At 43.9% G+C, this 19,215-nt stretch overlaps 1 protein-coding gene and 1 pseudogene across 8 annotated transcripts in view; one reads left to right on the forward strand and one right to left on the reverse strand.

Moving 5' to 3' along the window:
• Positions 1 to 5,640: 5,640 nt before the first annotated feature.
• Positions 5,641 to 6,204, reverse strand: LOC109114301 (granule-bound starch synthase 2, chloroplastic/amyloplastic pseudogene; annotated as a pseudogene).
• Positions 6,205 to 14,182: 7,978 nt separating this feature from the next.
• LOC104589487 (uncharacterized) overlaps positions 14,183 to 19,215 on the forward strand; it is a 110,353-nt gene continuing 105,320 nt past the window's right edge. For 3 of the 8 annotated variants that reach the window (XM_010247836.3, XM_010247838.3, XM_088887683.1), the window contains exons 1-2: positions 14,183 to 14,496; positions 15,826 to 15,916. In XM_010247836.3, coding sequence (XP_010246138.1) covers positions 15,857 to 15,916 — 60 coding nt within the window. In that variant the 5' untranslated portion in view covers positions 14,183 to 14,496; positions 15,826 to 15,856. Of the gene's footprint in view, positions 14,501 to 14,527; positions 14,723 to 15,825; positions 15,917 to 19,215 lie in introns of those variants that run through there. The other 5 variants (XM_088887682.1, XM_088887684.1, XM_010247837.3 and 2 more) reach the window with 4 other exon arrangements.

The raw sequence follows: 19,215 nt of genomic DNA on the forward strand, positions 1-19,215 counted from the left end.
AGTGGTTTTGATTTTTGGTTGTCAAGTGTTTCAGGCTCTGTTTTGTGGACCCTGTAGAGCTATTTCAGCAAAATTTGCTAAAGCTTGTGCTGTTTTAGAATGTTCTAAGACTGCAAAAAAAAGGTATTTTGAGTATTACTATTTTCTGTGACTCCACGAACTTGGTAAGTGTTGTTTATCAAAAGAATCTTTGTAGCTTTCTTGGTGTGTGGCCACTTCTACATGATTTATATGCTTTGGATGGCTTTGAGGCAAAGTTTAAAGTATCGGAAAGACAATGTTAAGAGATATATTGGGATACATTTTGGATACACATGGATATGGATGAAAATCACGATACACATAAATATGCTAGGAAATTCAAATAAATTATAAAAATATATATTATTATCAATACTTACAAGTTTTATATGATTGTAAATAAGTCATTTAAATGTAAAAAACCATAATTTAACGTTTATATAAAGAATGACATATCAAGATATACTTAATAACTGTTGAAAAATGATGGAATAACTAAAATGTGAAAAAAGCAAAAAAAAAATGTGAATGTATGTACATCAATTTTCAAATAACCAATATAATTTATCTTAATATTTATTAGTATATAAATTTTTATAATTAGTTTCACCATTTATTAATAAGCACCACTAAGAAAAGATAAATTTTACTTACAACTAAACAAATTAGAGTAGCTTAGTGGAAAAATTGTGGGTGTTAAAATCTAGTGACTAGCGTTGAAGTCTTGCTATTGTTAATTTGTAGTACTAACAAAACGAAATTAATGAAAAAGAGGATCATTAATTAATGGAATTAATGAGAGAATTGGAATTAGGTGCTAAAATTCAAATTTGAATTTAAATTTGCATTAAGTATAGGAATAATTAATGAAGGAGAAGTTAGACTTAAATATAAGAGTGACAAATGACATTAATGAGAGAGATTCAGTATTAAATATAAATTATTGAAATTAATGAAATAAGGGGATCTGAAACAGCTCGATATGGGCCTGTATAGGCCAATACATACAAAAAGAAATGGAACAAATGATTTTTATTTTGGTTGTTTTCTTTCTTGTTGTCTTCTTCTCTTTAGTACCTATTTTACAAAAAAAACAAAAAAAATGGAGTATTTTTTTTTGAAAGTAGAGGGCAATGGGTGTCCTTTGTAAGTACATGTAGCTCATCATCACTGGAATTTTAATGGAAGCCCTGAATAAAGCCAAAGTTGGTAATATATGTCCATAGGTAGGGGTGGCCATGAGCTACTTGAGCTCGGCTCAGTTTCAACCGAGCTCGAGCCCAATTTATAGGCTCGATTAATAAATGAGCTGAGCTCGAGCCTAATAGAGCTCAACTTGTGAGGCTCGCGAGTTGAGCTCGAATGAATATATATATATATAAACATAAATATTATAATTCTTAATTTTTTAAATATCAAAATAATATTTTTGATATATAATTTTTTATTTTTATAAAACATTTTTTCTCAAGTCAAGCTCGAGCTTAATGTTCTAGCTCGAATTGAGCTTGAGCACAAGCTCGACCCTTGTAGTACTTTGGCAAGTCGAGCTCGAGCCTGGTACTATTCAGCTCGGCTCAACTCGAATCCACCCCTATCCACAGGCAACTCGTATAGTCATGACAAGCCGCGACGAAACACTTCAAAGATGACTTACAAAAATACTCGAACACATCAACCAATCGAAAGTCCCAACACGTGGCTGCAGGAGAACCCATGAAGGGGTGTATTTGACACGTGCTATGTGAAAATCTTTAAAGAAAGGAAACTCTACCCCTAGATAGTCTTACTAGCATGTGGTAAATCCTTAGTGGAGTTTGCTTAATAGTTGATGTGAGGATAAAATATCCCCTTTCCTAATAAGGAAATGTCTCTTTTTGGGATCTTCTCCTAATAGCCTCAAGATCCTGTATATAAAAGGGGAGCAACTCTCTTCCAAGTGGATACTACCACATAACCCTAACCCTATGATTTCTTAGAATCTCTCTCTCTCTCTCTCTCTGTCTCTTCTTTCTATGACCCACCATTCTCCCCAGACTTTTGGAGATTGGACCAACTACTCAAGAGTCCATGGATATTACACCTTTATCAAGAAGACTCCTTAATACATCTCCTAAGATAGTTGTAGTTGATCAGTTTTGGAAATTAAATAGTTGCTCATGAAACCAAAGTGAAATAAGTTTTTTTACTTGTTATTTATTAATTTATATCTTGAAAGCACCATTCTTTACTTCTAATACTTCTATGGGTTGTTTGGTATTTGATGGCTAAGATCATTAGCCAAATCTTTTGGAGTTGTAATATAAGATCCCCCTTCCTAATGACTGATGTAATGAAAGGGTAAAATTGGAAAGAGATGAAAAAATAACAACTTACTTAGGAAAGTGGGTGTTGCAAAAGAACATGGGAAAGTAAGGGATTTCATTTACCTGGATAAATCAAACAAAAAAGAACATGAGTAAATGGGTGTTGCAAAAGTACATGGGAAAGTAAGGGATTTCGTTTACCTGGATAAATCAAACAAAAAAAAAACATGGGTAAATGCACTTACCTAGATAAGTGTTTTTCAAGAAAATGTGTTTTCAAAAAAAGAACATGGCCTAAAAGGCTATGTTTGGTTTAAAGGAAAAGGTAGGGAAAGGTAAGGAAACTCATATAAGGTTTGTAAAAGTTTCCCTACCTTTCTTTTCCTTTCCCAACTTTTTTCTTTAAATCAAATGTAATATTTTTTCCTCGGGTAGATTGGACATTGTACATTCTTTATTTTAGTAAGTATGCACGCTTATGGTGAGTATTGTGTTTAAGTTATGACGTGGAAGGATACAATAACATTAGTGTTACCTCAAAAAAAAATAATAATAATATTAGTGCTTTACAATTGTTTAAGTTGGATCTAAACTTTGCATACCTCATCTGGTTTTACTTTCTTAGGTGAGCAGTGTGCTTTGAATTGGCTCCTCTACGATTGACCATTAAGATCAGTTATCTTGACGTAAGAGTATCGGGTTGAAGGAGAATGTAAAAATGTCAAAGTGTTAGATTGAATTCAACACTCGAATTCTATTATTACATAGACGTGTTTTTAACTTGGAGATCGAACCAGTCAGGGCCCGGGTCTGACCGTTTGAATTGAATGGTTGGCTTATTTTGACAAAAAAATAAAAAACGGTCAAAATTATCGACCGGTTTAGATTATTTAACCACTCAAGTTAGCAGTTTACTGATCAAATCAATGTTTTTTTGCAAATATCCGATTTTGAAAAAAAAACGGAACCGATCACCTGACTTGTTCCCAGTTTTTTCGGTTTAACTGTCTGGTCCGGTCCGGTTTTATTGATAACCATGGTTAAAGGTTGCCATGTATCTTAAATTTAGCATTTGAGCTGAACGCGTGAACCCACAAATAAGGAACTACCACGTAGCATTTGGAAATTTGATTTTTGTTAACGGGCTTTCTACCGTTAGTAACTGGAATCCCGTTGAACCGGATACAAAACGACAAAAAATAAATCAAATCCATTCAAGCTCCGTCTTCTTCCTCTCCTCCGCCGAGCCCTAACCCAGAAACATCCCACCGACGATCTCCCTCTTCCTCCCCTTCTCCTCCCTCTATTTATTCTCCACCGCCGCTTCGCAAGTTCGCTCGTTCTCCCAAGTACAAACCCATCCTTTCTCTCTGTAGAGAAAAGGACTCAGTTATTTTATACACCGATTTGATGTTCTGTACTGAGGCCGCAAGGTTGAGCTGCCTAAGCAGCACTCTTTTTGGTTGGCTCGTGGTGCCGGAGGTGTGGATAAACAGGGCTACGTCGGACGGCTCGTTGTGAACAGAAGAAAACAGAGCTTGTCGATTGAAAAGTATAGGAATCCTCCTCGCGAGTGAGTCACAAACGATCCAAAACTCTTTCCCACCACGCAGTGCCAAGCTGGGCCGTACAACGCATCGGCTTCCTGCAAAATCGATCAGCCACCACTGTTAACGCTAAGCTAATTAAAGGAATGCTCCACTTGAGATTTAAGTTCATTTATTCTCTTTCGTCGCCTGAGATCTTAAATGCTGAAAGTTGGCATCTAAGCAAGGTTCTTCGGCGATCCCGTGAAACCATATTAGTTCGATCATAACATACACGGTGATGGTCAAACACCATGTGGAATTGTGGACAGTCAACTAAAGAGGAATAAAGACATAATTTTCTTTCTCTGCGGCTTCGTCCAAGAATTTAAAATCGTTAATCGGACCACCAATGGGTTCCTTCTTCAGAGCAAGAGCCATGGCTGTTTGAGGCGGCATCCATTAGAGCCCTGGCCAGTCGGAACACTCGCTCTTACATGGTCGCCAGCATATTGGCCGATCTGAACCTTACATTCAGTTCCATAGCGGTTCCTACCATCTTTGCCCCTATATCCATAGGCGGCGATCTCTTTACACTAGCTACTATATTTGCAACCAGTAAAGTTGAAGAGTCTCCGAAGAAACCTTGTGTGAGACTGTAGCCCGAACAGAGAGAGAAAAAGTGAATTTCGAAAAGATTTGTCCGTACTTCCAAGTTTTGCAGGATGTCGAAACAAGGTACCCGGAGATTGAGAAATTGGCATATGCGCCGGTCATAGCAGCTCGGAAGCTTCGTCCATACTTCCAAGCCCACACCATCGTTATCCTCACCAACAAACCTCTGAGGTAAATCCTACTCAAGACCGAGGTATCTGTCAGACTAACGAAGTGAGCCATCGAACTCAGCGAGTACGACATACGATACGAGCCTCGGACGGCAATTAAGGCCCAAGCCTTGGCCGATTTCGTTACAGAATGTACCTTCAGCACCGTGTTATGGTCCCGCGCATAGGATCCCGTCACGGGTCGGCCCACGGTGCGAAGGCATTGCTTTCCCTTGCGCCTTCCCTTGCGTGCAGACCCTATTGCGGCAATCGCGTGGGTGATTTGTCCAAGAGATCACCCGAACTCTCCTTACTCTCTTTCTTGACTGCGAAAAAACTGAATGTTTTATTTCAATTCGTAGCTCCTTAAATAGGAGATTAGAAGAGAACTCCTTGTTGGATTCGGCTAGGTTAGGGTAATCCAACTTAAACTAAAACTCCTAATTACCTACTCTTAATGGTAACACAACTCCTACTTAAGAAGATAAAATAAGACAAGGATAAGGGATAGGGATAAGGTAAGCTGGCGGCGAGTTGGCTTGACGTGTCCAGATAAGGGTGGGCCCACCCCTATGAGCTATCGTGTGGGCCCTGCTCTGTTGCTACTGTCGGGTGCGTGCGTGCGGCTCATGGTGCCGCTGCCGTGCGGTGCGTGCGCGTAGTGCTGCTGCCGCACAGTGCGTGCGCGCGACTCATGGTGCCGCTGCCATGCGGTGTCGGGCGTCTGCGTGCTGCTGCCTGGCGGTGCGTGTTGCACGCTATCAGTGGTGCGTGCTGCTGTGCGGTGCTGCCAGGCGGTGCCTGCTACTGTGCGGCCTGCCGTGCGTGCTGCTGCCTATGACTGTGCCGCAGTGCGCTGTCGGATGGTGTGACCATAACATTACACCCCTCCCGGACTACGAGCTTGTCCTCAAGCTCGTATTCCGGATACATGGCTTAGGACTCTGCGAATGGATCAAACACCTACACACTATTTCTCAGTCCCCCAACAGTATGAACAACAGGGACTGCTCCGTATCTCAGTGCATAAAGCTGGATTATTTGATGCAAACCCCAGCCACCTTCTTTAGTTTCTAGCTCCCAGGCGTAACCATGGCTTACAGTGACTACACGATCTGCTACACTCAATCCAGCCGCAAGGGCATTGAAGTGTTCCCCGCCTCCTGGGTCATATAGTTTGAAGTAGTTTTGTGGAAGATCTACATAACTAAAATCGCGTACTGGACCGCGGCCCCGGTGTGCTATGTTGTGGATCACGGGAACGCACCGGGTATACTCACAAAGGAGAACCTCAAGAGTAGCCTTATAGAAGGGAACCATGCGTTTAAAAATATCCCCTCGGCCTCCCCCATATATATTTTTCTCAATATTGCAAGACATAGGGCTGTCCATGATCACAAAATCCATGCCATCAATATAAGCTCGAGAGAAAGTTACCTCTATCTCCTGCCCATCCACCTTACATCTCTTGCGCGCTCCTGTTTCTTGGATTTCTGCATAGTTACCATATTGTGGTGCTGCGGCCATAGCTCTATGTCCATGCCGAGCCAAGGCCTTCGGTAAAGCCCCAGCAACATCGCCAAGTCCACCTGTCTTCGGCAAAGGAGCGCATTCTGTAGGTACCAATATAATGTTCGTGGCATTGTCCCCGGCCAAAGGAGGAGACTTTACAGTTTCATCCTCCGTGCGCTGATCCTTGGGAATAACTGTGGCTGTAGGGGCAGCGATCTACTGTTTGCTGGATGCCTCTGTCCAGTTCGGACGACGCCTGTTTGTGTTGGCAATTCCCTCATAACTCCCTTCTTTGTTGGAGAGGAATGCTTCCAGCAGGCGTCGCATCTCCCGGACATCTTCCCTAACTTCATGAACCTCCATGCTGGTTTCTGCTAGCCTATGTTCCAGTTCGTTGACGTTTGGCTCTGATACCAATTTGTTATGGTCCCGCGCGTAGGATCCCGTCACGGGTCGGCCCACGGTGCGAAGGCACTGCTTTCCCTTGCGCCTTCCCTTGCGTGCAAACCCTATTGCGGCAATCGTGTGGGTGATTTGTCCAAGAGATCACCCGAACTCTCCTTACTCTCTTTTTTTACGAAAAAACTGAATGTTTTATTTCAATTCGTAGCTCCTTAAATAGGAGATTACAGAAGAGAACTCCTTGTTGGATTCGGCTAGGCTAGGGTAATCCAACTTAAACTAAAACTCCTAATTACCTACTCCTAATGGTAACACAACTTCTACTTAAGAAGATAAAATAAGACAAGGATAAGGGTAGGGATAAGGTAAGCTGGCGGCAAGTTGGCTTGACGTGTCCAGATAAGGGTGGGCCCACCCCTATGAGCTGTCGTGTGGGCCCCGCTCTGCTGCTGCTGCCGGGTGCGTGCACGCGGCTCATGGTGTCGTTGCCGTGTGGTGCGTGCACGTAGTGCTGCTGCCGTGCGGCTCATGGTGTCGCTGTCGTGCGGTGCCGGGCGTGTGCGCGCTGCTGCCTGCTGTGTGGCGCTGCCAGGCGGTGCTTGCTGCTGTGCGGCCTGCCGTGCGTGCTGCTGCCTATGACTGCGCCACAGTGCACTGCCGGATGGTGTGACCATAACACACCGCAATCCCTGAATTGATCGAGATCGAGCACAAGGGGAAGCTTCAACCAATGCGGCAGCAATCCCGGTTAGAGCAAGGCCGACCTGGGACGAGGAGCCCTAGATCCTCCACGTAGACGGCTCATCTAATCAACAAGGAAGCGAGGCAGGCATTATTCTGTACGGTCCAAGCGGGATGAAGCTGGAGTACACACTTCGGTTCAAGTTCGTAGCATCTAATAATGAAGCAGAGTATGAAGCACTAATAGCCAGGCTCACTCTAGCGAACGAAGTACAAGCTAAACACATCGTCATCTGCAGTGATTCACAGCTCGTGGTCAACCAGGTCACTGGCGATTATGAAGCTCGTGACCCCACCATGGCCGCTTATCTAGGTCCGAGAACGCTGAGGCCGATGCCTTGTCCCGGTTAGCCAGCATAAGCAGCAACACCATGAGGGCCGTGTATATAGAGAACCTACCTCGGCTCAACATTCTCGGGGGGGGGGGGGGGGTAGAAGAGGTTGCTCCTGTTGCACAAGCAGAGCCGAGCTGGATTGACCCACTCGCGAGCTACCTGCTTCACGGGACCCTCCTGCAGATCGCAATGCGACCAGAAGGGTAGAGTGCCAGAAAGCCAAATACGTCATGATAGACGAACAATTGTACCGGAGATCCTTCACGCTCCCCTACTTGCACTGCTTGCGACCCTCAGAGGCCGAGCTCGTTCTTCGCGACACTCATGAAGGCCTGTGTGGCTGACACTTGGGGGGCAGGGCTCTCACATAGAAAGCGTTGCGATAGGGGTACTATTGGCCCACAATGAAGGTAGACGCACTCGAGCTTGTCAAGAAGTGCGATAAATGTCAAAGGCACGCCAACATCCACCACCGACCTGCTGCCGACCTGAAGTATCTCATCAGCCCGTGGCCCTTCGCACAGTGGGGAATCGACATTCTTGGCCCATTCCCGCCATCGACAGGACAGAGGAGATTCCTGGTAGTAGAAATGGATTACTTCACGAAGTGGGTGGAGGTGAAACCCCTAGCAACAATCACAGCCCGTAGTATACAAAATTTCTTTTAGAGGAATATAGTATGCCGCTTCAGGCTACCTCGGGTGCTTATCTCGGACAACGGTAAGTAGTTCGAAGATATCAAGTTCCAGAGTTGCTGCGCCGAGATGGGGATACAACAGAACTTCACTTCGGTGGCACACCCTTAGGCAAACGGGCAAGCGGAAGTCACGAACAGAGCTATACTCCGTGGACTAAAGGCCCGCTTAGCCCGAGCTAAGGGACTATGGGTAGACGAGCTGCCCAGTGTACTATGGGCTTACCGCACCACCGTTAAGACCGCCACGGGTGAAACCCCCTTCAACCTCACCTATGGAACGAAAGCGGTAATCCCAGCCGAGATCGAGGTGCCTACATTACGCCTGGAGGCATGCAGCGAAGAAGCAAATGACGACGAGTTCCGTACCAACCTCGACCTGGTGGAAGAAGTACGGGACCTAGCATACATTCGGACTGCAGCCTACCAGCAAAGGGTGGCTCGGTACTATAACGTTCGGGTCAAGAAACGACAATTTCGTGTCGGCAACCTGGTTCTCAGGAAAGTCATGGTACCTGAGCCCAGTGTCGGTAAGCTCGGACTGAACTGGGAAGGCCCGTACCGAGTAAGGTGGGTACTCGGGGAAGGTACGTACGGGCTCGAAACCCTAGAAGGAAAACAGGTACTTCGAGCGTGGAACATCAGCAACTTGAGACGATACTACCTGTGATTGCCGAACTGGAGAGCGGACTGCGAGTCACTCCCAGAAGTCCAAGGACTAAAGCGCCGAGCTGATAAAAGACCACGGCTCTACACAAGTCCTAGTCGCCTCTTCGGCATGGGCAAACTAGTCCCAGTCGCCTCTTCGACATGGGCGAACAAATCCCAGTCACCTCCTCGGCATGGGTAGATAAATCCTAGTCGCCTTTTCGGCATACACAAAGTATCTCTAATGCCTAAGGCGTAGACAACTCGGGTATGAGCCCTACAATGTCTAGTCCACTTTGGCATATAACAACAGGTTGGGCCCGTTAGGGACAACCGACATCTAAATGAGTAGCCCGTGCGCGGATAGGTCGGGTATATGCCCTGCAATGTCGCTCACCTCGGCGTACATTACGTAAAGTTACCCCTACTAGTAGTCCAAGTAGACAGTTCGGGGTGACAACCACTTAGAAAAATTTTACTTTGGTTATCCTTACTTGTTGTCCAGCTCGGTAGCTCGACAATTCAAGGTAACCAATACACCTACTCCTACCTCCGTCTGGTTCAGATCACCAGATCGGGGGTCATTTACACTTTGAATATTTTTGCACAAGGATTACTCAAAAAAGTTTGTATTTCATTGATGAAAAGATTTTAAGTACAAAGATTTCATTATAACCCGAGCTCAGTGGCCTTGGGGTGTACATCAAAACAGTAAAAATAATAAAAAGCCGAGGTCATGCATGTAGACTACCAGGTAGGTAAGTTTCCATATGCTCCTCCGCGTCCTCTTGACTCGATGGGCCCCCCTCTAGGACTTCGTCGTCACTTTCTTCTTCAGATGAGCCGGGCTCTTCGTTCGCTACCTCCACCACCTCGGGGGTAAGGTCAGACATAGAGATGACTCTGAGGTCAAGATCAGGGAATTTCTACCACATTAGGTACTTGCACAGCTTGAAGCCAGAACGATAGGAGCTCGATCCATATTCGACCTGGAGATCGTGGAACTCTGAGGATTCCTTGAAGCAGTCAATGGCGTGGCTTCTTTCTTCAGCTCGCGCCTCTTGGATGGCGGTCTCGAAGATCTTAGTTCGCTCTTGGATCATTGCTTCGAGGTTCTCGACCTCTCGTTGAAGCTTCACCTTCTCCTTGGTCATTGCTGATATTAGCTCCTATTGCTTCACCTTCTCCTCGGTCATGGCCATGATAAGCTCCTGTTGCTTCACCTTCTCCTCGGTCATGGCCATGATCAGCTCTTGTTGGCTCCGAACTCCCTTCTTGGCCCGAAGAACCTCACCCCGAGCTATGTCCAGCTCATGGTAAAGTTTTCGCGCCGTCTCCTCGACTTCCCAAGCTTTCTTCAGGCGGACCTCAGACTAGTAGACCAACGAATGAATGGCGGAGTTCACCTAGTAAAGAAAACCGAGGTAAGTACGTTTGAAAGTTTGATAAGGAACTAAAATGTAAAGTAAGATACTTACCACCATGTAGTAGCTGGCAGTCCGGCCTCCGAGCTGGCTTGTAGGCATGTCAGCCCATTCCGCGACCTCGACAGGAAAGACGACACCCTTGCTCTTGAGCAGTTCGAGTTGAGGGGTCGTTATGCTTTCTTTGGGAGACTCGGGCTCGGGCGTGGAAGTGTTCTCCGGCTCGTGAGGCTGAAGGTCTTCCTCCTGGTCCTCGTCCAAATCCACTATAACGGGTTGAGGGCGGACCTCCTCCTCAAGGAGTTCGTGAGGGCGGACCTCCCCCTTAGGAAGCTTGGCAGAGATTGGCTCCGGGGCAAGGACTTCGGATGGGGTGGGGGCAGAAGGATCGGCCTCCCGGCGAGATTTCTTCGAAGCCTCCCTCTTCTTCCCTCTCTGAAAGCTCTTGAGAAGGTCCTTAGCATCGACCTCTGGCATGGTAACTGCAAGAGTAATTAAAAGGGTTATTCGCGAACTAAAGAAAACCTTAAAATAAAAATCGAGGTGGAGACCTACCAGGAGGGCTCAGCCTAGCTCGCACAAGCGTCTCCTCGGCCAAGAAATCTTTCATCTCCAGGCCGAGGTCCCTCAAAGAGTTGATCACTGCCCTAGTCTCTGCATCTAAACTCACCTTGGGATCCTTGATAGCCACCCTTCAATGAGTTGGAAAAGACCATCCCTCAGGATTTCGGACAAGGAAGTACCTCCTCTTCTCGGCCGGAACCTTGTTCGGGCTGCCGAACAGGATTTTAAACCCGAGCCAATGAGAGATGTAGTAACTTTGTCTGACGTCCCCGCGCAAACAAGCATAATTCTTTTTGATCGAACAGATCGAACTGAAGACGTCTAGGGACAGAGGTCGGTTGTACTCATGGAACAGGGAGATGGTGCTTACTATGTTCCGGATAGAGTTCGGGTGTAGTTAGTCAATGGTGATGTTAAAAAATTTGACTATCTCTATAATGAAGGGGTGGAGCGGGAAGCGCAGCCCAACAATGAGCTGCTCCTCAAAAACCGCAAGCTCATAAGGGTCGTGAGCCCAAGGATACTGACTTAGAGGAACACTAAAGACTAAGCTATCGGAAAGACGACAGCAAGCTACTAAGTACATTAACCTATCCAAGGTCAAGATAGAAGGACCGAAGTCGTCCGAATCCCGACCCCGGGAAGAAGATGGGACCTCCATCCTAGAGGTTGGTCCCTCCTTCCGAGCCTCGGGCTCGCTAGGCCGAGATGGCCCAACTTCAGGTACAAGAGTTCCCTCTAAAAACTGAAGAGGGGAGTCACCCAGCGACGAGCTGACCTCCCCAGCAGGGGCCGCGGACTGCACCTCGGCACCCCCGACCTCGCTAGAGTCACCTAAGAGCCTATCTATACTAGAGCTAGACATGATTAAAAAACAAAAAGAGAACAAACTAAGGAAAACACGAACTCACCAAGAGAAGGACGAGCTCGGAATACAAAGAAAGAGCGAGCTGAAAGACTCCGACATGACCTCGGGAGAGCTCAATCACAGAATTTTGGTGAAGAAGAGGGGTCCCTCGGACCCCTATTTATAGTCCACTGTGAGGCGATTAGTGGTTGAGATCTGCTTGATCCAACGACTCTCATGAAAACTGGTTGCACGACGCCCGAGGATGAAATTGGTTGAGCGCATTTTTGACGTCCGCGGAGTTCATAAACAGCGTGACGTCCGCGTGTACACCCAACGCGACTTGGGCTACGACTAGTTAAACTGGAGGTTCGAACAGGTCCAACCGATTGATCCGCTCGACAGACCGCCTAAACCTCGTGCCAAATCCACCTGGATTCGTCATGAACTCCCTGCACCGGGTCGGGACCCCCAGCTCGGGGAGTGGGGGGCAATTGATGAAGGGCGATTTGGCCCGGCCTAGTAACTGGGGGACACGTGGACACGACCTAACTAGTAAGGTGACAACTCAGCTCGACATGCCAAGTCCGCAACAGATCAAGCTCGGATAATCAAACCACCTCGGGACGACTTCACTTCCGTGTAAGGTCGCACCAAGACCACTTCGGTCCCAAGGCACTTTGGCGTTCGCCCCAGGTCGGATCTAAAGAGTAGTAGCTCGGGCCTCGCGGGATCACGTCGCGTAACAACTAGCGTTATCTCCCCCGACCGATTTGGGCGGACTCAATAAGCCCCATCAATTATCCCCATTATCGCGGAAATAGATCTCACCGTGACGAGGATCCCAGAACCACTTCGCGAAACCCGCGAGGACTCCATTATATAAAGGCTCCACCCCCCGAGGTGCAAGGTATGAGTGATTTTCTTGCTCTCTAGCTCTCTACTTTCAAAAGCAATTTCAGTTCACTACTAGCCTACTAACTTAAGCATTGGAGCGACCTCGCTGGGTTAACATCCCCGGGTTCTCTGATATCCTTGCAGGTTTAGTCCGCCGTCCGTCTGGAAGCCAAATCACCTCTAACTGGGAGCAGCTAGATTGCGCTACATCAAAACCCATTGAATTTAATCTCTTATGAGATTAAAATCCAACACTATCTTATGTTGTGATGGGTGGACCACACCCTCCTAGTTTCGCAGTTCCAATTCCATTCCTGGCTGCTAGTGTGGTACATCCCCTATGAACGAGAGAGAGAGAATTGGTAGCAGAAATATTTGAAGTTTGGACATTTGACTGTCACAACGGAGGATTAAGGAGTCGGCTCTTTGCATATAAACCACTGATAACAAAATTATGCGCCGCAAAACACGGCAATATGGTCGGTTCAACCAACTGAACTATTAGTAACGGAGAAAATTTCCGTTAATTCACAGTTAATATGGGTGAGATGACGTGTTCTTCTTTCATTCGTGGGTGTACTGAACGAGTGCACCCATGGGTGCACAGAACGCGGGGTAAGCTTACCCACTCGTGAAAATTGGGTGGACATGTTGCTTTCTCTCTGTTTAAGACCCACTTCTTAAATTCTTTTAAAAGATATATAGTTTATAGTTGATGACAAGGCCACGCCTCGCTCCTTGTTTTTGTTTGAATAATTCATTGGTCAAAAGTCTACGAGACACAAAGTTCTTTCTGTGGATGGAATCTTTCTCGTGCTCCAATGGCTTAACTGTTTTGGAATCTTTCACATCGTCACCCTTAATTTGGTGGTCATGGGCTGTTCTGGAGTTTCTGTCTATCCATACCTTATCTAATTCAGGTCTTCAATTATCTTTTTCTCAATTGAAAGAATGTTGTGTAAATGCTGTTTTGCCCACAATCATGATTATATTGGCTGTCATTCACAGCAAGCTATATTGGCTGTATTGAACAAACAGCCGATACTCGTAGTCGTATGTCATATATTAGGTGTACGACATACCGGCACGTTTATTCGTCACACGTTATGGAAGAGATTTTGTCTCCGCCTAATGCGGGGTCTCTCTACAATGACCTAATTAATAAATATCTATTTAAATTCTAAAAATAAATATTTATTTATATTTTTAAGAAGAAAAAAAAATAAAAGAAGAATGATCAATAATCCCAGGATCAGAATTTATAGATTTAAAGTACATTTGGGATTGGTAACTCCGAATTGATGTTAATTCACGGGGAAATATGAATGCATAAATGTGGTTTTTGACCTTTTAATGTTTATAATTTTGTAGTGGGAATCAGAAATGCGTACTTTTCCGAAAAACAAAAGACATGAGATTTGTCCAATTAAAGTTGAAACCTCAAAACCCCACGTGATTGGTTACCTACCATTTTATGATGCCAACTCAAAAAGAAAAAAAAGGGTATCTATTTGAATAATGTTCAACGAACGAATGGCTCCGACTCTGATACCGGAAGACATTGGCCGTTCAGTCTGACAGTTTCTACTTTCTACTGCTTACCACCTCTGGCTGCCCGTCATTGTGCGGGAGCAAATGTGTTTTTTTGTGCCGCTTAGGGTTCTGGATTCAAATTGGGAAGTTTTTTGTTTGCATTCTGTGATACCAAATTGGAACTTCGATATTGTACTTCCGTGAATTGGATTGGGAATTTCGGTTCGTAAGTTGGTAGTCAACATTAGTTAATCAAGATTAGTTTGACAGTTTCTACTTTCTAGTGTTTACCACCTCTGGCTGCCCGTCGTTGTGCGGGAGAAGATGTGTTTTTTTGTCCCGCTTAGGGTTCTTGATTCAAATTGGGAAGTTTTTTGTTTGCATTCTGTGATACCAAATTGGAACTTCGATATTCTACTTCCGTGAATTGGATTGGGAATTTCGGTTCGTTAGTTGGTAGTCAACATTAGTTAATCAAGATTAGTTTAAGAAGATTGGTCTTCCTGTAACTTTGATTTTCTGTTGTTCTGTTGTTTCTACTGTTTGAGTGTTAAATATCATATATTTGACAGTGACCACAAGTTTGACTTCTAATTGTGTGTTTGAGTTTTGTTGTGGATTCTCATGGATGAACTGTTTAGTATGTTTTCTCCAGAAAAAAAATCTTGTTTGCTTATTTCATAGAACAGCTATTATATGAAAACCAATTGTGTAATTGGTAGGATGTGGTTGTGAGTTTTCCAGTGGAAAATGTTAAACGACAAATCAAGTATTGAACATTCCTTGGTTCATAGTTTTTGATATTAATTGAGGAACAAGATCGTCAAACCATACTGTTGGTCATGCCCCTGTTTTGCTAGTGAAGTGGTGATAGTGATCATATTTTTATTTTTTTCTGTAAGTGTGCACACCGATTTTCTTCTTCTTCTTGATCTCAAAAATGAACAATCTCAAAGCAGTGTCCTTACTAGCTTGAGGTTTGCAAATTGATTTGCAACTATACATACCAAAAAACTAAATTAGAGCCAAGTGGCTACCTTTACCATTTTCTCTTTGCTTCACAAAATACAATATTCCTTTCTCAGATTCCATTTGCAAGACAATTCACCATCAGCAGTATTTTCCAAGATAGTGGTGAACCACTCCAAGCTCCCTCTTGTGAGGAATAGGATAAGTTCAGTCTACTAGGGACAACACAGATGATTGTTTCAGAAAATGTTCTCATCCTCATTTCTTGAAATTACGTTGAAATGAAGTTGAATTAGTACTCTCTTCAAAAGAATTCTGAAATTATGAGGAGTGAATTTAGGGGTTTTATCATTCTTTTGGAGACATAATTAAAGTTTTTTTTCAATATAAATTGAATAGGTTTTCCCCAAGTTAATAAAAGAGTTGACTTTTATATTGAGTGAACTATGTTGCTTAATTTTTTAGTGCCAACAAATGTGACAATTCTTTTTTTTCCTCAATAAATTCACTTGTATCCTGGTGAGAATTGTTAGTTAAGAAAGTGATCTAATATATTTTATATTGTCCATTTTTTATTGCCAGAATTCCACTCTGAGAAGGTTGGCATAACAAAATGTTGGAGAATGGTTTTAATGAAGGAGAAAGAGATCCTTCTAATTGTTTTGTTGACAAGGTATTCTATTACTTCTTGAAAAATGCTAGTCATAAGGGTTTATTAAACCCATCTTTGAATATGATGCCTTGAATGCCATTGATTTGGTGCTTCATATGGGATCCAATTTATTGTTTGTTTCAAACATTGGCACCAATTGCATCCGATATCCATGTTATTCCAACTTCTGGGGCACTACTTTCAATGATGTGTTTACCAACTGATAACATTCTTATTTTGGCTTATACATTGACTGTTAGTAGGTTCATCATTAGAAAGATTGGAAGTGTAGTCTGTAATTGTGCCTATTAATCAATACTTTTCTGCCACTTGGTTTAACTTAGCACCCTGTTCTTGATCTGTTGTAACATTACATCGCATTGTATTTATTCTAGTTGTTAAAATTTCAGTGTTTTGTTCTAGGGTTATTTTGGTCTTTTTCTCCTTTTTTATCTCTGTTTTTTGTCTCTGTTCTTGAAATATGGTATCAAGGGTAATATTGTAATTTTGTTCATTATGAATGAAGTGTATAGGGGCGGTAGTTTAGTCTCATTCAATTGAGACTGTTCAGCCCTATTCTCTTCATACTCTCTCTCTCTCTCTTCTTCCTCCTCTGTTATCTCTCTTCCAAGAACTAGTGCAGGTGTTTTTCTGTGTTTATTGGATTTAACACAGGTCTGATAACATGGTATCAGAGCTTGGCTGATCGTTCAACTTGCCTGCATCAGTGAAAGATGCCCAAGACTGCATCGTCTGAAGTTTTCTGCTCATAAAAGGTGAAAGGAAGGGGAAAGACTGAAAAGTACTGATCACCCAGAAGTTCAGGTAGCTTCCATGCCTCGAGTTGCATCGTTGGATGGTTGGTTGATTGTGTATTAGTCTCCCTTTATTTGGCAGTCTGAAGAGGGACTGTGAATGTGTAGGTCGGATGTTTGTGTTTGGTGGGTTGGTCTTTGTGAAAGGTAAGGTTGGTTGACTCGTAGAAGAGTTTCTTGGGGTCCTTGTATTGATGTTCTAGATTAAGGGGTTGCAGCTATACTGTTGATGTTTCTAGACCAGTAGAGAAGTCGGTTGGGTGTTTTATTGCCTCTGAAAGGTGTTCGGCTTGGGAGAGTATTGTAGAAATAACTTGTTGTGATTGATGGCAACTTCTAGTAGTGAAAACAAAACAAGTGCGATGGTGCAACCGGATTTCATGGCTGTACAGATGACATCAATCAAACTTAATAGTACAAATTATGTACCATGGGCTTGTTGAGGTGAATATGACAACCAGGGGAAAATTAAAGTATATTAAAGAAAATAAACCAGACCTAGGGGCTGCAGGGTATCATGACTGAATTCAAGAAAATGCGTGGATCATGACATGTCTTTGGAACAGTATGGAACTTCATATTAGTGGGAACTTGATGTTCCTTTATATTGCAAAAGAAATTTGGGAACATGCCAAGCAATTGTATTCTGGACAAGATAATGTAACAAGAATATATCAATTATACCAAGAATATTTTCAGCTGCAACAAGGTGATAAGAGTGTGGAGTACTATGCTAGTTTAAAAAGTTTGCTTAATGAGTTGGATCCGTATCAACCCCTTTCGGTTGATATCAAGGTACAACAGCAAAAGAGAGATCAATTGGATGTGGTGAGATTTCTTTCTGGACCGAGGACTGAATTTGAACCGGCGTGTGCTCAGATTTTAGGTAGTAGTGATATACCCACATTATCAAAAGTTTTTTCCAGAGTTAGAAGGGTTACAAACCCACATATAGATAGTACTCCGGTATTAGAGAAGTTGGCTCTAGCCGCAACCAGAGGTGGTAGATATAGCTCACGTGGTAGGAGCAGCTATCTTAGAGGGGGTAACTGTGGCAAGAGAGGAGGTCATGGTGGTGGTAGAGTGATATGACCCAGAAATTTGACACGCAGTTCACAGACTTACAGCAGCGTTCACACACTCGAACACCAACAAAAGAAACTAGTATTCATTCAGCAGAAAACATTAACAGTTGGTCGGTTCTTCGAGAGACCGCCGGCTCTCCCAAACACTCACAATATTCTTTACTCAAAGAAAAAACATGCCACCCCCCATCCCCCAAAGCCCCTTCTTATACCCTTCTGATAGCATAACTGACTCCCTCTATAAATGCCCAGCTGGCCTAGTTATAAATGCCCAAAAACTCTTCTTTTTTCATAACTGACATAGCTATAAATGCCCCAAGACTCTTCCTATTCCCTTCTGACCTCCTCCATAAATGCCCCATGTCTAATCATCTCCCCCTTATGCTGCCTTTTCTTTCTCCTAGCATACGTAAGGTTAACTGGGGGCCCTTCTTATACCCTTCTGATAGCATAACTGACTCCCTCTATAAATGCCCAGCTGGCCTAGTTATAAATGCCCAAAAACTCTTCTTTTTTCATAACTGACATAGCTATAAATGCCCCAAGACTCTTCCTATTCCCTTTTGACCTCCTCCATAAATGCCCCATGTCTAATCATCTCCCCCTTATGCTTCCTTTTCTTTCTCCTAGCATACGTAAGGTTAACTGGGGGCCTATCATTACCCGCTGCCCAAAGTCTAACCTTGTCCTCAAGGTTAAAATGAGGAAATTGGTCTTGAAGTAAGTCAAAAGGCTCCCAAGAATCTTCAAAATCAGGCAGGTCCTGCCAATGAATTAGTACTTCCAACCAGTAACTCCAGGCATAGTGGATGGACACACACCCCGCACGGCAGCAGGATAACGGAGCTTTGCAACTCTTCCAGTCTGTGAATAAAATTCCTTCTTTCTTTGAAAGCTAGACCTTTTCAATCTCTTGACTGCTACCCTTGTTTCATCAGGAAAAAACCCACTATATGTGCCACCAGTCTTGGCATTTCCAACAAGACGGTTACCTTCATTGGAATTCTTTGTAATTGGCCTCAGTTCGTCATTGCTGAAGACTTTCCCTGATGGGGTAGCTGATGCAGATTTTGATGGATTAGATGCTTTGTGAGACCTTTTGCGCCTCTTGCTCCTCCTGTATGCAAGCAACCAAATTACAACAGCCAAAGTTGTGCAAAGGATCATCCCACTAACAGTTGCAAGGATGATAAGATACTCCTTGTGGCGGCACAGGTGGTAGCATTTGTTTTCTATATCAAGCATACAGATGAACTCATGAGAGTTGTTGCATCTCTCACCCACAAGGGTTGGCTGGCCATTAGTCACCGATGTACAGGTATTGATTAGATTAATGCTTTTGCATGATGAATTGGAGCAATTGGAGTGAAATGGTGCCCCAGGGGAGATGGACTCATTCCAATGTGTTGCATTGTCAGAC

This window comes from Nelumbo nucifera, chromosome 5 (assembly GCF_055504915.1).
Source record: "Nelumbo nucifera cultivar China Antique chromosome 5, China Antique-T2T, whole genome shotgun sequence".
In the NCBI taxonomy this organism is placed as follows: domain Eukaryota; kingdom Viridiplantae; phylum Streptophyta; class Magnoliopsida; order Proteales; family Nelumbonaceae; genus Nelumbo; species Nelumbo nucifera.